The sequence below is a fragment of the Garra rufa genome, chromosome 8 (genome assembly GCF_049309525.1).
Source record: "Garra rufa chromosome 8, GarRuf1.0, whole genome shotgun sequence".
Lineage (NCBI taxonomy): Eukaryota > Metazoa > Chordata > Actinopteri > Cypriniformes > Cyprinidae > Garra > Garra rufa.
Genome location: NC_133368.1, coordinates 49,625,102 through 49,647,370, shown reverse-complemented (window position 1 = coordinate 49,647,370; position 22,269 = coordinate 49,625,102). Strand labels below are relative to the sequence as shown.

The 22,269-nt window shown below is 30.3% G+C and overlaps 1 protein-coding gene across 1 annotated transcript; it reads left to right on the top strand.

Annotated features, from left to right (window-relative positions):
- mospd2 (motile sperm domain containing 2) lies at positions 1-21,332 on the top strand. The gene is made up of 10 exons (XM_073846148.1): positions 1-185; positions 274-331; positions 2,133-2,288; positions 3,866-3,952; positions 5,380-5,534; positions 8,308-8,368; positions 8,691-8,729; positions 8,816-8,940; positions 13,886-14,059; positions 17,245-21,332. Exons 1-10 carry the CDS (start codon positions 153-155, stop codon positions 17,251-17,253), a joined length of 897 nt encoding a protein of 298 aa, XP_073702249.1. The 5' UTR covers positions 1-152; the 3' UTR covers positions 17,254-21,332.
- The last annotated feature ends 937 nt before the right edge of the window (positions 21,333-22,269 follow it).

Sequence of the window (22,269 nt, the reverse complement as noted above, 5' to 3'; positions counted from 1 at the left end):
ATCAGAGGAACTTTATCTCGTTGAGAGAGCCCGATCAAAGGTTTGTTTGACATATAAGAGCCAACATGGCGTCACCACACGTCCAGTTTCGCGGAGCCTGCGATAGATTCCACTGAAGATCAGGCCACTGCTGACTGACAGTGCGCACTAACATGGCGGAGGCAGGACAGGCGGAATCAGAGCAGGTAATCAGACAGTTAAACAAAAGAAACATTTCATGTTATATTCATATCCTAAACGGATTTATAACTGCTATTTTACGCTTTCCAAAAGGACCTCGAGAGCAAGATCGAAGAAACGCGACAGAGGTTTAAAAGCGAGTATGTTGAAGGTGAGTTAGCAGATCGCTAAGTTCATAACTGTTGTGATCTTCACAATAACATTCATTATCATCTCATAATTGTACGTTAATATTACATATTTGAGTATACATAGTGACATTAAGACTTTTGTGCATCATGTGTGCTTTGGTGAAGCTTATAATGAGAGCAGATGTTTATTATTCGATATAACAGCTGTTGGATTCAGCTGTCAGAAAACCTTCACAATGAATGTTTTAATGATTATGTTGTGTTTTGCTGTTGCAAAACTCGTACTAGTGAGAAATAAATAGCAATAAATGCAAAAGCAAGTCGTACAGTCTGTGCTTAAATGCCTTTATGATATTTCCTGGACTGTAGTTTGAAATAATGTTCTCATATATTGCTTTAAAATATTCATTTATAATTTTAGACTTGTTTAACTTTGTCTAGGTGTCTATTTTAAGTTGAGGAAAATATTTATTTGGGTTAATTTATACACGCATACACTTCTAGTCAAAAGTTTTTGAACAGAACGATTTTTAATGATTTTTAAATAAGTCTCTTTGGCTCACCAAATCTGTATTTATTTGATCCAAAGTATAGAAAAAAGCCGTAAATTTTTAAAAATATTTTTACTATTTAAAATAATAGCTTTCTATTTGAATAGATTTTAAAATGTAATTTATTTCTGTGATCAAAGCTGAATTTTTAGCATCATTATCCAGTTTTTAGTGTCACATGATTCTTCAGAAATCAGAAAGTTCAAAAGAACAGCATTCATCTGAATTAAAATGCTTTTGTAACATTATACAACATTTTTTTTCTCACCAATGCTGTATTTATTTGATCCAAAATATAGAAGAAGCTGTAAAAACTCTGAAATATTTTTACTAATTAAAATAACTGCTTTCTATTTGAATACATTTTAAAATGTAATTTATTCCTGTGATCAAAGCTGAATTTAAGTTTCTTTGATAAAAAGAAAGTTCAGAAGAACAGCATTTATCCGAAATAAAAAAAAAACTTTTGTAACATTATACAATTTTAAATGAATATTTTAATGATTTAATAAGTCTTTTACTCACCAAAGCTGTAGTTATTTGATCCAAAGTATAGAAAAAGCTGTAAAAATTGTCAAATATTTTTACTATTTAAAACAACAGCATTTATCCGAAATAAAAGTATTTTGTAACATTATTGTACAATTTTTAAATAAGTCTCTTTTGCTCACCAAAGCTGCATTTATTTGATCCAACGTATAGAAAAAGCATAAAAACTCTGAAATATTTTTACTATTCAAAATAACTGTTTTCTATTTGAATATATTTTAAAACGTAATTTATTCCTGTGATCAAAGCTGAAAATCTATAATTTATGTAATAATTTAATTTCTATAATTTATTAAATGAATCAAAAGTGATGACAAAATATTAATATTATTATTATTAATAATAATAATAATAATAATAAAGGTTTTTAGAGCAGAAAATCTGAATATTAGAATGATTTCCGAAGGATCATGTGACATTAGAGACTGGAGGAATGATGCAAAAAAATCTTGTTTGAAATCACAGGAATAAATTACGTTTCAAAATATATTCAAATAGAAAGCAGTTATTTTAAATAGTAAAAATATTTCAGAATTTTACTGCTTTTGCCGTACTTTAGATCAAATAAATGCAGGCTTGATGAGCAGTACATTAAAACTCTTACTGTTCAAAAACTTTTGACTGGTAACGTATGTAATAAAAGATACGCATGTTAATAACAGAATTATTAATAAGATTGGCTCGCTAATTGAAACCCTGTATTGCTTTTACTATCTCACAGGGTCCCAAGATAAATATGACAGCAGAGACGTGGAGAGACTCTTCAAAGATGAAGCTCTGGTTGAAGGCTACCTCGCATGGAGACACTTTGTTGTGGAAGACACCTTAAAGATGATCGACGAGAGCTTACAGTGGAGGAAAGAGTTTACTTTGAATGGTATGTACAGTATTTGGCCTTGATGTGTTGCTGCTTTTTCGCAGAAGAGGGTGAAATGAGGAAGTTGTTCACATGCATGACTCGCTGCTGTACCGTAAGTCTCGTGAAAAAAAAACATGTCAAGGTCACATTTGACAAAAAGAAAGTGAAACTTGGTTTAGGACTATTTTAGGAATTTTATCACCTAGGAGTTGTCATTCATGCATCTGGACTTTTTTTTTTTTATTTAAATTTTACTTAGTACTTTTTTTTTTTTTTTTTTACATTTTAATATAATATTTAAAAAAAAAAAGATCCTCAACTGCTTTTCATTACTGTAGTAATTTAAAAAAAAAACATTTCAGTAAAAATAGTAGAGTTGGGACTACAGTAAAATTATTGTAATAATATTATAAAATTCTCATTAAAAAAATAATAATTCTCAACTGTGATTTTCATTATTGTGATACAATTATTTTAGCATATTACAGTAAAAAAAATGAAAATGTTAGTTTTTAAAGTTATATTTTAAATTAAAAACTAAAAAATTAGTAAAAATAACATTTTACATTTTTTAAAGTAATATTTGAAAGTCATTCATTTTAATCATTGTAAATTCTTAAATTTATACAATTGTCATTAAAATGTTAGTTTTAAAATATATTTAAAAAAAAATCATGATTATTCTCTGATTCTCATTACTATTTTATTGTTACCTTATAACAGTAAAAATAATTTTTTTTAAATCACTTAAAATTGATTTTTTTGGTGATTTTCATGACTGTAGTACAGTTTTTGAACCACATTTCACAATTTCTGTATGTATTTAAATCAGCATTACAATTATTATTCATTTTAAACAATTTAAAATGTAATTTTAAAACAAAAAAATTGTTCTCAATTTTGATTGTAATTGTGTGATTATACAGTAAAAATACAGTAAAATGTTAAAAATTGTATTATAAATCTTTTAAAATGGAAAAATAAAATCACTTTGATTTTTTCCATGACTGTAGTACAATTATTTTACCATCACAGTGCATTACATTTTATTATTTTTTTTAATGACTAGTACAATTTTAACCACATTACACTACTACTACTATTACTGATGGACTTAAAGATTAAAGTTATTAAGTACTGAAAAGTTGTTATTATTCAGTTCCATAATACTAGTCCATATTAAACATGGATAAACAGTGCATCATTTCTATTTGCTCCATCTGTGTTTTACACTTATAGAGATGTAAAGAATCTGAGCTTTGTGCTCCATTAGAAAGCAAAGCTAAGAAAACATTTAGCTGAACTCCTTCATTGTATGTGGTCATAATCCTCCTCTTGTCTGTGCTTCCTCCTTACGAGCGCCAGTGTTTTAATTCAATCATTTGAGCTGATGTGTTCAACAGAAGAGTTTAAAATAACTTTCATTGCCTCCAAAGCCAACAGAGTCAGTGGTGATTTAGTCTTATCCAAGTGTCATCGAGTTCTTGAGGGAAGCGTGACGTTGGCAGAGTTGCAAGCTGATACTGTTGTGATGATTCAGGAAGAAAATGTGATGAATGAGTGCCATTTTTATTTTTGTTGGCTTCTTCCTGTAGATCTCACTGAGAGCAGTATTCCCAGATGGATGTTTGAGAGCGGCGCGGTTTATCTTCACGGATACGACAAAGAAGGGAACAAACTCTGTAGGTGGAGTTAAAATGAGTCTCGCCTGTTAAAACCACAGTTCAGTGTGTATTTTAATAGCTCATTTATTGAAAGCAGTGTGGAAACATGCCCTTATTATGTTCAAATATATTTTTACTGATTTTAACCTAATTGTGTAATTAACTATCCTCAACTACAGTGGCTGGGAAAAAAACATTTCAAACCAGAACAGGAAAAAAAAAAAAAAAAAAAAAATAGAAGAACATAAAAAGTATTATGTAATTTGTTAAGCATGTATAAAAAAAAAAAAAATCTATAATAATTAAATATATAATTTATTATAAAATAATCATTTCTTAATAATTTCAATGCTTAATACAATTTCTATGCACTAAGAAATAATCATTATTTATTATTTATAATTTATTATTATTATAAATTATTATATATAATAAATAGTAATATATTTATATGCTATAAATATAAAAAAAAAAAAAAACACATTTATAAAATGTATTTATTTAAATAATTATAAGTTAATAAAATGTGTATATACACAATAAGAATAAATGCAATAAATATTGTTAATTTAATAAATAATATATATTTTAATTTTATTAGTAATAATACTAATGTGTTATTGTTATTAATACCTCTAAGACATTTATTTTTAAATTGTAAAACTATTGCACAAAAAAATATATAATTTATACTTTATAAATTTTCCATATCAAATTATATACTTTTTAGAATTTAGATATAATTTATGTATAATAAAAATAAATGAAATATTACAATACATTTAATAAATGTAGTAATAACAATAATAATAAATGTATATACTTTTAATAATATTATTAATAATAGTTAAGTTTGTTATTAATTCAATACTTAATATAAAATACTAAGACATTTATATTTCACTTATAAAACTATTGCACAGTAAAAAAAAAAATTAATACTTAATAAAAAGTCTATAAATTATTTGATATAGTACATTTATTTATATTTTAGATAACAACAACAGTGGTTATAATATTATTACTAACTCTAACACAATTATATTTCAATTATAAAACTATTGCACTGCTAAATAAAATTAATATTTTATAAAAATGTATACATTTTGATATAGTACATTTATTTATTATTTAGATTGCAGTAGCTCATTTATTTAGTAATTTATTATATTATTACATAGTAATTTATTTTTGCTGGAAAACTTAAACTATTTTTTTGGCAGCAGGATTTCTCATGATAAATCTAGTGAAATGATGTAATCTGCCCTCAGAAATGTTGGATATCATGCAAATGTGAAAATAGGCATACATTGCATTCCTAAATACGTTCAACTCAATTATTGTGAACACAGACACTGAAAACGAATTCTTTAGCTGCATCACTCACTTTTTATCTTAAGTCAAATATTTCCCTTGAAGACTTAATGATATCTTTCCATCTGCAGTCTGGTTCAGAGTAAAGCTCCACGTTAAAGATGCCAAGACAATAATGGATAAGAAGCGTTATGTGGCGTTCTGGTTGGAGCGTTACGCCAAACGTGAGCCTGGGATGCCGCTGACGGTCGTGTTCGACATGTCCGAGTCCGGACTCAGTAATATAGTAAGTGCTTGACTTTAATCTACATACTGAAGTTTGGTCTAAAACATTTCAAGACTAACCGGTTGACAATGGTCAAGGTCATTAGCTATACGAGTCGAAGGTGCAAAGAGACAGACACCGCTCACTGGTTTAACACTTTGCAGATTAACATGGCCTTTAAATCCCTTTGGTCAATCCAACTCGCTCTAATCCCAGAGAATTTCCCGTCAAACTGCAAATCTCCTCGTCTCATGTTTCTGCAGCAGAAATGCGGGAGTTTAACGCTGTTGGAAGGCCAAAGCCGCAGCCTAATCAAACTTAATGCGGAGGAATTAGATTGTGCTTTAATTTGCTCACTTTTATGCTTATCTTATATGACTGTAAATTGGCTGCTCGTGTTTATATGAAAAGACTGTCTTTACTCTGGAGATTTGCTTTGATCTTTTAAATGGAATGCTTTTGACAAAGTTAAATCATTCGATTTTCGTATCAGTTGAGGTAGGTTCTTTTTCTTAGTGTAAAATTGTATTTTATTTATTTATTTAAATGATTTTTTTTATTGACCTTTGTGTTGCATCATTAGCGATTTATCAGGAGCCAAGCTGTGAATGTTATGTTGAAATCCCAACAACCGTTTGGAGAAATATTATGAAATTTGGTACATTTATTTTAGTGGGTCTAAACATTATTTGCACCAATTTTAGGGTCTCTGCCTAAAACCCTCTAGCGCCACCTATTAACTAGAAATAATGGTTCCTTTGATTGGAAAGAAAGAAGGAATAAAAAACATTTTATATACTGTATGTATATGAGAATGTTGTGTTGAAATCCTAACAACCATTTGGAGGAATGTTGTGAAATTTGGCACATTTATTTCAGTGGGTCTAATTTTAGGGTCTCTGCCTAAAACCCTCTAGCGCCACCATCAGCTCAAAATATGACTTTGTACTATTGGAACTTTCAACTCTAGTAACCTTTAGAAAATCTATATATAAACAATCTATTTATACACTTTTAATTTAATAATAATAATATTATTATTGTTATTTTATTAGTATTAGTATTATTATTACTACTACTAATATTATTACTAGAAATAATGGTTCCTCTGAAAAAAAAAATGCATCAATACAAGTACATAAAAAAAGTATAAATATGCAAGTAATATGACTTTGTATGATTAGAACTTTCAACTCTAGTAACTTTTAGAACATATATATTACTAGAAATTATTACTACTATAGTGTTTTTCATAATCTTATAACTCAAATTAGTTTAGTCAAATATTAATTTAAAAAAACAATATTTTTTATTATTATTTTTTTTTTTAAATACAAATTGTGCCAAGGAATGATTCTCAGTTTGTTTTTAAGAAAATAATTATAATAACTTAATAAAATTTATATATATGTGACCCTGGACCACAAAACCAGTCTTAAGTCGCTGGGTTATATTTGTAGCAATAGCCAAAAATACATTGCATGGGTCAAAATTCTTGATTTTTCTTTTATGTCAAAAATCATTAGGAAATTAAGTAAAGATCATGTTACATTAAGATTTTTTGTAAAATTCCTACTGTAAACATATCAAAATGTAATTTTTGATTAGTAATATGCATTGTTAAGAACTTAATTTGGACAACTTTAAAGGTGATTTTCTCAGTATTTTGATTTTTTTGCACCCTTAGATTCCAGATTTTCAAATAGATGTATCTCGGCCAAATATTGTCCTATCCTAACAAACCATACATCAATAGAAAGCTTATTTATTGTGCTTCCATATGATGTATATATCTCAGTATTGTAAAATTTAAACTTATGACTGGTTTTGTGGTCCAGGGTCACATATAATGAGAAGAAATGTAATAAATAATATCAGGACACATTTATTTCAATTGATCCGAACATTAATTACACCAATTTTAGGGTCTCTGCCTAAAACTATGTAGTGCCACCATCATTTCAAAATATGACTTTGCACAAATGGTATTTTCAACATAAGTATCCTTTAGAAAATCCTGTCTGGCAAGATAAATCTGCTGATCCAATGGGTTAATGTGTTTATTGTGCTTGTATCTACTGTATATATTTCTCTGTATTAATAATTCTTAGAGAATTTCTTCATATAAAAACTTTTTTTCCCTCCCCCAGTTACAACAGTGACCCTGTCAATATTATAGGTTTTCAAATAAATATCGCATTGTTTTCTTGTAACAAACTTTCATTGAAAAGTAACATTGTGGCTCCCAAGAGTGAATCTGGAGAGCAAGTGTAAGTGTCAACAGCAAATGAAGCTAAAGGTTATTCAAGCGTTCAGTAAACATCAGGATTGCAAAATTAAATGATTAACCGATTGTAGTACAGACTAGGAGTGTTTGTGTTGAGCGGTGCTGGTTGCAGTCTTGTTTACCATTGAATTTGACACCTATTGGTGACCTTTAACAGTTAGTTAGCCAATGGATTAACGGCAGCTTTACAGTTGAACTTGAGGCAATGGTTTAGTCTTGAAGTGGGTCAGTAAAGTAAACACTCTTACTGACATACATTCAAATACTTAAATCTGAGTGAAAAAAATGCTTTGGATATTAAATCATGTCTTAATGATTTTATTCACTTGGATTATGCAAAAAATAGACTTGTTTTCTATCACAGTCCTTTTTAATTTCACATGTAAATAAAGCATTTACCTTAATGTAAATGGTATAGCAAAAACTTTCACATAGCCCATAGATCATCATATCATCCAGCTCTATGAATTGTAGCAAATTAGATTTCCATATTTTTTTCTTTTCTAGGATATGGACTTTGTCAAGTATATCATTAGCTGCTTCAAAGTGTACTATCCAAAGTTTCTTTGTAAGTATATTCTGTTTTAAACCTTATATTATAGGGTTCGTCAAACTGGGTTGATGAAAAGCTAATTAAAACAAAAAAATGGAAAAATTACAGTAAATACATTTTAAAAGGGTGAAATATTTATGACATCAGAAAACTGTTAACATGCAAATGTGATGTCAATTTATTGAAATATTAACTTAAAAATATCAGACTTCAGATATTTAAGGTCAAAGGGGTTCGGATGACCTAAAAAGTTTTGGGAACTCCTGTGTTATAGAGAGAGAGATTTCATATCTTTGTTTAAACATCTTTGATTTGTTGTTCTTGTTTTGTTATGCAGCCAAAATGATCATGTACGAGATGCCTTGGATAATGAATGGTGAGTTTTGATTGGCTCAAGAATAGTCTAGTCTAAACACATCTAGTCCAGCTGTTTATTTATCATAACTTTCTTTTGTGTGGCAGCTGCCTGGAAGATAGTGAAGACATGGCTGGGCCCTGACGCCATCAGTAAGCTCAAGTTTGTCACCAAGAGTGACATCCAGACGTATATCGGCCCAGAGCACCTTCCACCTTACATGGGAGGAACAGTACGTACAAATAACCGAGTTAATTGTTTTTAATAAAATATGACTTGAGGTTATCAAATAAATAATAACAGATGTACTTTGATTAGATATTTTAACCAAAATGTAAAGTTAAATCATTTGATGTCTGTACACTTGATTTATTTGAGCTTTATGTTGCATCATCAGCAATATTTGTTGTGCTGCAACCCTTAAAACCATTTGGAAGATTGCCATGAAATTTGGCACATTTATTTCAGATGGTCTGAACATTAATCAGATCAATTTAAGAACATCTGACTAAAATCCTCAAGCACAGCCATGAGTTCAAAATATAGCTTCCTGTATGATTGTAACTTTAGAAATTGTGTATGTTGAAGCCCCAAGAACCGCTTGGAGTATCATAAAATTTATTGCAATAGGGCTAAATATTAATTTCACTAACTTTAGAGTTTTTGGATCTAGCACAACAGTCAACTCAAATTCTGACTTTATGATTAAAACTAGAAAAATTTGTGTATTTAGCTTTCCATAAGAGCTGTGTAGAGAAAAGTCATGAAATTTGGCAAATTTATTGCAATGGGTCTAAACATTAATTGCACCAACTTTAGGGTTTCTGCTTAAAACCCTTTAGTGCCACAATCAGCTGATTGTGTATTTTTCTTACTCTAATGTTGAATCCCCAAGAACCGCTTGGAGGAACGCTGTGAAATTTGGTGCATCTTTTGCTAAGGGTCTAAACAATAATTGCACCAACATCAGGGGTTCTGCCTAAAAATCCTTTACCACCACCATCAGTTCAAATTATGACTTAAAAACTAATTGTGTATTTTGCTGATTCTAATGTTGAATCCCCAAGAACCGCTTGGAGGAACATAATAATATTTGGCACATTTATTGTAAAGGTTTTAAAAATTAATTGCACCGACTTTGAAGTATCTGCTTAAAACCCTTTAGCACCACCATCATCTCAAAATATGACTTCATGATTGTAACTAGAAAAAAACTGTTTTTTTAGTCTAATGTTGAAACCTCAAGAACCGCTTGGTTAAACGTTGTGAAATTTGGAATCTATTGCAAAGGGACTAAACATTAATTGCACCAACTTTAGGACTTCTGCTTAAAACCCTTTAACACCACCATCAGCTCAAATTATGGCTTCATGATTTTAACTAAAAAAAAAAAAATGTGTATTTTGTTTAGTCTAATGTTGAAACCCCAAGAACCGCTTGGAAGAACATCATGAAATTTGGCACATTTATTTCAGATGGTCTGAACATTAATCAGATCAATTTAAGAACATCTGCCTAAAATCCTCAAGCACAGCCATGAGTTCAAAATATAGCTTCCTGTATGATTGTAACTTTAGAAATTGTGTATGTTGAAGCCCCAAGAACCGCTTGGAGTATCATAAAATTTATTGCAATAGGTCTAAATATTAATTGCACTACATTTAGAGTTTCTGGATCTAGCACAACAGTCAACTCAAATTCTGACTTTGATTAAAACTGGAAAAATTTGTGTATTTAGCTTTCCATAAGAGCTGTGTAGAGAAAAGTCATGAAATTTGGCAAATTTATTGCAATGGGTCTAAACATTAATTGCACCAACTTTAGGGTTTCTGCTTAAAACCCTTTAGTGCCACAATCAGCTGATTGTGTATTTTTCTTACTCTAATGTTGAATCCCCAAGAACCGCTTGGAGGAACACTGTGAAATTTGGTGCATCTTTTGCTAAGGGTCTAAACAATAATTGCACCAACATCAGGGGTTCTGCCTAAAAATCCTTTACCACCACCATCAGTTCAAATTATGACTTAAAAACTAATTGTGTATTTTGCTGATTCTAATGTTGAATCCCCAAGAACCGCTTGGAGGAACATAATAATATTTGGCACATTTATTGTAAAGGGTCTAAAAATTAATTGCACCAACTTTGAAGTATCTGCTTAAAACCCTTTAGCACCACCATCATCTCAAAATATGACTTCATGATTGTAACTAGAAAAAAACTGTTTTTTTAGTCTAATGTTGAAACCTCAAGAACCGCTTGGTTAAACGTTGTGAAATTTGGAATCTATTGCAAAGGGACTAAACATTAATTGCACCAACTTTAGGACTTCTGCTTAAAACCCTTTAACACCACCATCAGCTCAAATTATGGCTTCATGATTTTAACTAAAAAAAAAAAAAATGTGTATTTTGTTTAGTCTAATGTTGAAACCCCAAGAACCGCTTGGAAGAACATCATGAAATTTGGCACATTTATTTCAGATGGTCTGAACATTAATCAGATCAATTTAAGAACATCTGCCTAAAATCCTCAAGCACAGCCATGAGTTCAAAATATAGCTTCCTGTATGATTGTAACTTTAGAAATTGTGTATGTTGAAGCCCCAAGAACCTCTTGGAGTATCATAAAATTTATTGCAATGGGTCTAAACATTAATTGCACCAACTTTAGGGTTTCTGCTTAAAACCCTTTAGTGCCACAATCAGCTGATTGTGTATTTTTCTTACTCTAATGTTGAATCCCCAAGAACCGCTTGGAGGAACACTGTGAAATTTGGTGCATCTTTTGCTAAGGGTCTAAACAATAATTGCACCAACATCAGGGGTTCTGCCTAAAAATCCTTTACCACCACCATCAGTTCAAATTATGACTTAAAAACGAATTGTGTATTTTGCTGATTCTAATGTTGAATCCCCAAGAACCGCTTGGAGGAACATAATAATATTTGGCACATTTATTGTAAAGGGTCTAAAAATTAATTGCACCAACTTTGAAGTTTCTGCTTAAAACCCTTTAGCACCACCATCATCTCAAAATATGACTTCATGATTGTAACTAGAAAAAAACTGTTTTTTTAGTCTAATGTTGAAACCTCAAGAACCGCTTGGTTAAACGTTGTGAAATTTGGAATCTATTGCAAAGGGACTAAACATTAATTGCACCAACTTTAGGACTTCTGCTTAAAACCCTTTAACACCACCATCAGCTCAAATTATGGCTTCATGATTTTAACTAAAAAAAAAAAGTGTATTTTGTTTAGTCTAATGTTGAAACCCCAAGAACCGCTTGGAAGAACATCATGAAATTTGGCACATTTATTTCAGATGGTCTGAACATTAATCAGATCAATTTAAGAACATCTGCCTAAAATCCTCAAGCACAGCCATGAGTTCAAAATATAGCTTCCTGTATGATTGTAACTTTAGAAATTGTGTATGTTGAAGCCCCAAGAACCGCTTGGAGTATCATAAAATTTATTGCAATAGGTCTAAATATTAATTGCACTAACTTTAGAGTTTCTGGATCTAGCACAACAGTCAACTCAAATTCTGACTTTGATTAAAACTGGAAAAATTTGTGTATTTAGCTTTCCATAAGAGCTGTGTAGAGAAAAGTCATGAAATTTGGCAAATTTATTGCAATGGGTCTAAACATTAATTGCACCAACTTTAGGGTTTCTGCTTAAAACCCTTTAGTGCCACAATCAGCTGATTGTGTATTTTTCTTACTCTAATGTTGAATCCCCAAGAACCGCTTGGAGGAACACTGTGAAATTTGGTGCATCTTTTGCTAAGGGTCTAAACAATAATTGCACCAACATCAGGGGTTCTGCCTAAAAATCCTTTACCACCACCATCAGTTCAAATTATGACTTAAAAACGAATTGTGTATTTTGCTGATTCTAATGTTGAATCCCCAAGAACCGCTTGGAGGAACATAATAATATTTGGCACATTTATTGTAAAGGGTCTAAAAATTAATTGCACCAACTTTGAAGTTTCTGCTTAAAACCCTTTAGCACCACCATCATCTCAAAATATGACTTCATGATTGTAACTAGAAGAAAACTGTGTTTTTTTAGTTTAATGTTGAAACCTCAAGAACCGCTTGGAGGAACATTGTGAAATTTGGTACATTTATAGCTAAGGATCTAAACATTAATTGCACCAACTTCAGGGTTTCTCCCTAAAGCCATCTAGCGCCACCATCAGCTCAAATTATGACTTCATGATTGTAACTAGAAAAAAACTGTTTTTTTAGTCTAATGTTGAAACCTCAAGAACCGCTTGGTTAAACGTTGTGAAATTTGGAATCTATTGCAAAGGGACTAAACATTAATTGCACCAACTTTAGGACTTCTGCTTAAAACCCTTTAACACCACCATCAGCTCAAATTATGGCTTCATGATTTTAACTAAAAAAAAAAATGTGTATTTTGTTTAGTCTAATGTTGAAACCCCAAGAACCGCTTGAAGGAACATCATGAAATTTGGCACATTTATTGCAAAGGGTCTAAACATTAATTGCACCAACTTTAGCGTTTCTGCTTAAAACCCTTTAGCACCACCATCAGCTCAAATTATGGCTTCATGATTGTAACTAGAAAAACTAATTGTGTATTTTGCAGTCTAATGTTAAAACCCCAAGAACCACATAAAGGAACTTGTGAAATTTAGCATATTTATTGCAAAGGGTCTAAAGATTAATTGCACCAACTTTAGATGTTCTGCTTAAAAACTTTAGCACCTCCATCAGCTCAAATTTTGACTTCATGATTAAAACTGATGTATTTTGCCGAGGAACATCATGAAATTTGGCACACTTATTGCATTGGGTCTAAACATTAATTGCACAAACTTAAAACCCTCTAGTGCCACCAAGTTTAAATATGACTTTTCATGATTATATCTTTAGAAAAATTGATTGTGCATTTTGCTTCATCTAATATTAAAACCCCAAGAACTATTTGAAGAAACGTCATGAAATTTGGCACATTTATTGCTAAGGGTCTAAACATTTATTGCACCAACTTTAGGATATCTGCCTAAAACGGTGCCACCATCATCTCAAAATATTTTTTTTTATGATTTTTGAATCTAGAAGCATAAATCTAGGCAACAAACTGATAATACATTGCAAGATTACAAAGATTCGTTAACATTCTTTTATGTGACAGGACGAATTCAAATACAGTTATCCGCCTCTCCTGGACGATGACTTCCAGTCTCCAATCTGTGAAAACGGTCCAATTGTCAGCGAAGATGAGGGTGACATCAAGGATACTGAATCAGAGTCTAAAGAGACTCTCGAATCCAGTTTCAACGCTGATCAATCCATCAAACCCAAAAAGGTATACCACATTTACTCATTCATACACTGCATTCTGTCTAATCTAACGTTTCCTTGTTCACATATCGAGGTCACATTTCTCCAACAATCAAAAGAAATTATATTTTGCAAGATTTTTTGCAACTTGGTAACAAGAATTAGACAGAAAAATGTCTTTAACCCTATAAAGCCATCATATTTGATGCAAATTTGTAAGGAAAATTTACATAGCTTTTGTATACAATCTACTACATGCATTCTGTTGTGTCTTTTTACTGTCAAATCAAAATCAAAACTTAATAACTTAAGGACACTTACTTGACTGAAGCTTGGCTTGATTCTCCATGAACCATTTTTTTTTTTATAAAACTGTGAATCTCAAATCTGATCATCAGGATCTTTTGAGGAAAGTTTGTTTCCAGAAGCTTTACTTTCGCTGTTCCTCAATGGTGGTCTCGATAAACTGTTCACTTTTTAATTGTTTTTTGACTATTATTTCATAAGTCAGCCTTAATAAAATGAATCCTCATGAAAATAGTGAGAAAAATCTTAATGGTTCTGGAAACAGCCTTTTGATTTTGAAATGTGACCCGAACATGATCTTAATCAGTTTAATAAAGTTAACTCCTCTTCACCCGTTACTCGATCTACTGCTCATTCTTTGATTCTGCTCTTACTTTTGAATCATTTAATTTGAGTAATTCTTATACTTTTGTCTAATTTATGCATTTGAGCTTCTAAATCAATCTTTGACCATTGTGATTTGAAATCAAAGCATGCTGATGCTGCACACTAAAGCTTCTGCTGTATTTTTGCTTTTATACTGAAGTTGAAATGAGAGACGCTGTTAAAACATCTGTTTGAACACTTTCATACACTAATGATTTTGAAAATTTATTTTGTAAATACTTGAAAAACTGAAAGAAAGACATGAACTTTTAAGTAGAAAGAACAATTTTTTTTTGGTAAAACGTAGTCCAATTATATTTATTTATTTTATAGTGTACTTATAAAACAAGCAACAATCTTTTTGTTTACCATGATCTCTAGGAATTTACCATGATCTTTAGGAAATGTAATGTTAAATGTAAAATTGCTACAATATTCATAAAATTAAAACCATAAAACAACATCACGTGGAATAAAATAAATGTTAACAAATATATAAATGTATATTAAGTTTTTAAAAAGTCTTAAGTTTTTTAGATTTTAGCTAGTTTACAATATTTCCAATATTTCTCATTTTCATTTAGTGTAACAATGTAAAAAAAGAAATAAAAATGAATAAACATCTGTATGAACACTTTCATACACTGAAAATTTGATGTAAGATTTATTTTGTAATTATTTGTTAAATTGTTATAAAGAAATAGAAATTTTAAGTACAAAGAATCAATTATTATTATATTTATATATTTATTTATTTATTTATTTATTTATTTTGGTAAAACAGTCCAGTAATTTGTTTTATTTACAACTTAGATTTTTTTTTTTTACAGTATACCCATACAACAAGCAACAATCTTTAAGAAATTTGATGTGATCTTTAGGAAATTTAATGCTCAAATTAAAAGTCACCAAAATAGTCACAACAGGGTTATTATAGTTACTAAAACCATTAAAAAAAAACCTTAAAACTAAGTAAAAAAAATTATAAAATAAAATAATAAATTATATTTTAAAACCATTAAAAACCTTAAAAAAGAGAAAATGAAATTAAGAAATGTTGCTTTGGAAATGAATTAAAATAATAATAATATTATATATTATTATTATTTATTAATGTATATACACACTGTAACAAAAAAAAGTTCATTCAACTTAAAAAAGTAAGTGTTCATGCTGCATTAAAATTTTAAGTCTAGTCAACATGAAATGTTAAGTTATACTATATGAAAACGTGGATATTTGAGTTGAGTAAACTTAAAATTTCAAGGCAGCACAAACACTTTTTTAGGTTGAAACATTTTTTTTACAGTGTGTGTGTATATATATATATATATATTATTTATTATATATATATTATTAATTATATAATATTATATAGTATATTAATTATATAATATATATTATTATTATTAATCTCTACATCTCTAAAACCATAAAAACCCTTAAAATTAAGTAAAAAGATTTTATGGGATTTTATGGTTTTAATAATTATAATAACGATATATATAAAAAAATAATTAGAACTATAGACATTTAAAAACTAAAAACTAAATAAAAACACAAGATTTTCTCAAAACTTTAAAACTGACAAGAAAACAGAAAATATAGAAAAAAAAAGAGAAAATGAAAATAAGAAATGTTGCTTTGGAAGTAAGTTCAGATTAAAAAAAAAATTCAAAGGGAAACTATAATAAACATACATACATATACATATATATATATATATATATATATATATATATATATATATATATATATATATATATGTGTGTGTGTGTGTGTGTGTGTGTGTGTGTGATATATACACATTTAAAAACTAAAAAAAATAAATAAATACACAAGATTTTTTAAAAAGCTTCAAAACTGACAAGAAAGCAGGAAATATATATATATTTTTTAAATGGCATCTTAATACTACAATAATAGTAATTCACAATGTTGCTTATATAAATCACCAGCAAAATTAATGTGAATATTCAGTTTATATTTTTTGTGTTGACGTTTATCATAGTATTTCTGCTCAATTGTGAAGAATAGATGATTTTGTGGTTGTTTAGCGGTCATCTTGCATCTGTAAATCAAAACAAGCCTCATTCCAGTCCTTCAAGCCGATGCATTGTGCTGGTTAACGCTCATCGTCACTCTCATCTCTGATCTCATCAACTAATCAAGCGTCCATGCCGTCTCTCAGTCTTCTGATCTGGTAGTGTTCGTCTCAATAGACGTGATTGATCTTACACATGCTAATACTGACAAAGCATCTCATTGATCGCTCAGATTGATCATGTGACTCTCAAACTCTGATTGATTTGGCATGAGAAGAAGTGTTTGAAGGCCTTTTCCTCCGATCCTTTTCCAATGTTCGAGTGCATAATTCGAGTTTCTCCATAAAGCAATTGATTCATGACTGCAAGTGTGCAAAGTGATTCATCTGATTCACGACTATTGAAGAATTGGAGAAAATCAATGGAAGAAACTCAGAGTTGCACTTGTGCGTCGTGTTTTTCTCATGTCCCTCTCTGTTTGTCTTAAAACAAGGACTGGTAAGACATTGTAGATGTTTCTACACCCTCAAGTGCCTGCAGTTCCCAGAGCGAAAGCAGATTCATCCCATGCGTCCATCCATTTTCAACGACGCCGAATGAACGAGACGCTTCTGTTTGCTCAACTTTGAGTGGCATTTTAATCCATTTTTAATTGATTTTTTGTAATCAAACTACCGTCTGGTTACGGGGTTTATTAGATTCGATCAATCAAAACTAAATGAAGACGTTATTTCAGCAGCTTTACTTGATTATCTGTGTTATTGTGGTAAACGTCTCAGGGCTCATGCACACTGGAGAATACTGTTGTTAGAAACCCAAAACCGGTTCGTGAGCGTCTGCATTCCTCTAATGTGAACATGTCAAGCATACGAGAAAAACAGAGTGTTTCCTGCTGAATCTACGCAAAAGAAATGGTTTTCTCTGAGATACAGGTCTGAATGATCCCTCATGTTGGGTCAGTTTAACCTGAAGATTATATCTTTATTTTCTGAAAATGAAACTGGACTTTCTTTGAAAGAACTCTAGATCTGACCTCATGCAACTCCATTTTTGAGCCGAAATAATCCACAAATAATGCTTTTATTTTTTTTTTTTTTTTTTTTTTTTTTTTAATCGATCAGTTTTAAAAAGAAATACAAAACCTGTTCTAGTGAAAGAAAACAAGCTTATAAAAAGATTTAATCCAAGTTTTGGTGATTAATATAGCTTGTGTTTTTTTTTTTTTAAAGAATGCTCTTTTGCTCAGCAAGTCTGCATTTATAAGGTTCAAAATACAGGAAAAATGAAATATTTTTGCCATTTAAAATAACTGCTTTCTGTTTGAAAGTATTTTAAAATGTAAATGTAAATTTATTTGATGATTTTTTTAAACAAGTCTCTTTTGCACACCAAAGCTGTATTTATTTGATCTAAAGTATGGAAAAAGCAGCAAAAATTGTGAAATTTTTTTACTATTGAAAATAACTGCTTTCTATTTGAAAAGATTTTAAAATGTAATTTATTTCTGTGATTTAAAAGCTGAATTTTCAGCACCATAACTTCAGTCTTCAGAAACCATTCTAATCTGATTTGCTGTTCAAGATATATTTTTATTATCATCAATATTTTAAACAGTTGAGTACATTTTTTCAGGATTTTTTGAGTAGAAAGATCTGCATTTATCTGAAATAAAAAGCTTTTGTAACATTATACACTTTCCCATTCAAAAGCTTGGAGTCAGTGTATTATTATAATAATGTATTTTTAATTTTTATTCAGGAAGGTCGTTATAGAATTGATACTTTTATTAAGGATGCTTTCAAAATTGATCAAAAGTGATGATAAAGACATTTATAATGTTACGAAGTATTTCGTTTTCAGATAAATGCTGTTATTTTGAACTTTATTCATATTACAAACGTGAAAAAATAAAAATAAAAAATCTACTCCGTTGTTTAACATAAATGTTTTTCTGAGCAGCAAATCAGAATATTAGAATGCTTTCTGAAGGATCATGTGACACTGAAGACTGGAGTAATTATTCTGAAAATTCAGCTTTGAGCACAGAAATAAATTACATTTTAAAATATAAATAGAGAACTGTTATTTTAATTAATAAAAATATTTAAAAATTGTACTGTTTTTGCTGTACTTTGAATCAAATAAATGCAGGTTTTAGTTTTTGGATGAAAAGTCGTTTTAAACTCATTTTCTCCATCAGATTTGTAGAAATGTGTCATTCCGTCACTGTCCCACCAATGGATCTTCTGCAGTGAATGGGTGCCGTGTCCAAACAGCTGATAAAAGCATCACAATAATCCACAGCACTCCAGTCCATCAGTTAACATCTTAAAACAAAAGCTGAAGTTACATAATAATATTATTTTTTCCAAGTAACTAGTAAAGTAACACATTACTTTTTATTTGACAAGAAAATATCCTACTTTTTCAAATAAGTAACACCAGTTACTTTTTCCCTCATTTATTGATTAAAAGCTCTCCTGTCCCCATGTTGAGAGAAATTGTGAGTAAGATGTTACTTTAGTTCTAGAATAAATGCGAACATGCATTAATTCATTTCACTCACTAAAAAACAGATACGGTGTTCTTCAAAACGAATAAAAACACTGAAATTCAATGCAAATCTGCAATAATTAAATGTGTTAAATAATACAAATATCCTTTATGTACTTAATCCCATTTTATTAATCGACGTCTTCGCTGCCGACCTTCGATGATCCAATTCATCCATACTAATAAGCTAAAATTACTCAAGATAATCTAACATTTGTTTTCCTTTTTTTATTTCTGCAAGAGTTGACTTTTTTTTCTTCTGCGGTCTATACAGATGTGAATTTATTTTTCTCTAAGCCTGAGGCTTTTGCTGTAAAAAGGCTTTTACATTTGCCAAAAATAGAACTTTTTATATTAAAAACAAACAAGCAAGCCCTGCCCAGATTTAAAAAGCAACGCAAAAGTAACATAATTACTTTCCATAAACATAATTAGTTACTTTAACTCAATATTGTAATGCATTACTTTTAAAAGTAACTTTCCCCAACACTGTTTAAGACATTAAGTAAAATAATCTAGTCCATAATCTATAATAATGCTACCTCCATTGGAAAAAGTAGTCAGATTCAGAATTCTGCACAAATCAAGCAACGTTTACAAGCCAAAACAGCTCTAAACAAAAACGTATATTTGTAGCAATAGACGATAATACATTGTCGATTTTTGTTTTATGCCAAAAATCATTAGGATATTAAGTAAAGATCATGTTCCATGAAGATATTTTGTAAAAGTCCTATCGTAAATATATCAAAACTTAATTTTTGATTAGTAATATGCATTGCTAAGGGCGATTTTCTCAATATCTAGATTTTTTTTTTTGCACCCTCAGATTTTGAAATAGTTGTATCTCGGCCAAATATCATCCTATCCTAACAAACCATACATCAATAAAAAGCTTATTTTAAACTTGTTTTTACCTTTTTGTAATCCGGGGGTCACAAATTTGTTTAGAGCTCTGCAGATTTCTCTCCTGCTTCAAACCAGACCACTTTTATTATTGGAGGAAGTGTTATTATATCTGTATTTTAGTTAAAAGCGTCTTAATGATGGATTCGTTTCAGCTTTTGTCTTCTCAAGATGTTAACTGATGGACTGGAGTGTGGTATGGATTACTTGTGGATTATTGTGATGTTTTTATCAGCTGTTTGGACTCTCAATCTGACGGCACCCATTCACTCCAGAGGATTTGTTGTTGGAACAGTGATGGAATGACACATTTCTACAAATCTGATGAAGAAACAATATCTTGGGTGGCCTGAGGATGAGCACATTTTCAGCCAATTTTAAATTTTTAGGTGAACTACTCCAGGATTTCTCTCCATATAGTGGACTTCAATGGTGCTCAATGCATTGAAGGTTAAAATTGCAGTTTTTTTTTTACCATTTTTTTTTTTTGAAAATAACCATTTGTTTCACTAGATAAGACCGTTATTCCTTGGCTGGGATCGTTTAGAGCTCTTTAAAACTGCATTTAAACTACATTTTGGACGTTTAAACTTGGGGCACCATAGAGAATATATAGAGAAAAGTCCTAATGTGTTAATTTCTTTGCAACTGATGTAATGCACAATCTGAGCTACTTCTTCTAGTGTATATGAGCCCTGAGACCATAGAGGAACTACTGTACACCACTGTCATATGATTGCTTTGTTTATTAGCATTTCCACCAGATTTAACATCTACACTGTGAGGTATTTGTTAACCATTAAATCATTTCAGCTTTGCACTAAAACTTCGATAAATGAAGCCTTTCCACATTTACATTTCATAAACAAGTGTTATTATTATTTTACAATTACGATTTTGAAGAAAAACAATGCTGTGATTCATTACTGTATGTTTGCCAACGATGGATAACACAATGAAAATCATTTCATCACTAATGATCAATGAACTAATAAATAGACACTAATGATTAAATGATTTACTGACATTATCAAATGTAATCTAATGTGAAGAACATTTCATGTAATCTAATTGTCATTTTCAATCAAAAACTAAATAAAGTCCAGAACATTTCAAATCTAATCTGCCTCTTTAATTTATGAGTGCATCATAAGGCCAGTTCGGTCGATTGTGCCAACCAATGACACCGTGACCTTTGACCCCTGACCCCTGACACACATCCTCTCCCGCCTTTTCCACGTGTTCAGTTGCGCCAGAGTTTTGCTTCAACTTTGTTTCCACTTCTGCAGCACAAGGTCAAAGAAAGCGTGTGTTCAGCAGTTTTTGTTTCATTTCCACGTGTGTTTTGGCGGTTTATGACTAAACGAAGTGGATGAAAGTTCCTCCAATGGTTAAAATGGGAAATCACAACCTGGTGGTATCAGTGTGTATTCATTGACTCATTATGACCTTCTTCCCCATTTTTGATGCCATTAAATCCATTGGTTTCTGTTGATTTGTATAAAGTTGAGGCCTGCTTGACTTGGTAACATTTCAGTCAGTCGTGTGGTCATAAAAATCAACAATTCTCAGTTGCTTTTTTGGTTTTATCTTCAAAAACCCTTCTTATTCTGCCATTTAGTGCAATTAATGTGTCACACAGGTTGTTAATCTTAAAATATCTCCTTTTTTTGAACAAGTTCATGAGCAGGAAATCAGACCTGGTCATTATAATGATCTGAAATGTGTTTTGCAGGTTAATTTCATTGAAGATAGTCAAAAGTCAGATGATCTGGACAGAGGAGAACCTGGACGACTAAGAGGAGCTAGAAAACCTACGACCACTTTTAAGGGCACTTTACTTCACATCAGGTAAATCACTAGTGAATAGTCAATTTACTAATTTACTAGTCACTAAAAAAAAAAAAAATATTGAATTATTTTAATTTATATTGCACCAATGTAATAATACACAGTCATAAACAACAATATTTATCTTCAGATATTCATTATATATGAAGATGCGTGGAGACGTCAGTAAACTTTTTTTTTTTTTTTGAAAGCGTTTATTCAATTTTCA

Excerpts from the sequence above, each read along its gene's own strand:
- mospd2 (XM_073846148.1), top strand. The coding sequence starts at position 153 with ATGGCGGAGGCAGGACAGGCGGAATCAGAGCAG. Across the intron at positions 2,289-3,865 it reads GAAAGAGTTTACTTTGAATG|ATCTCACTGAGAGCAGTATT; the intron begins GTATGTACAGTA and ends TTCTTCCTGTAG. Across the intron at positions 8,941-13,885 it reads CACCTTACATGGGAGGAACA|GACGAATTCAAATACAGTTA; the intron begins GTACGTACAAAT and ends TTTATGTGACAG.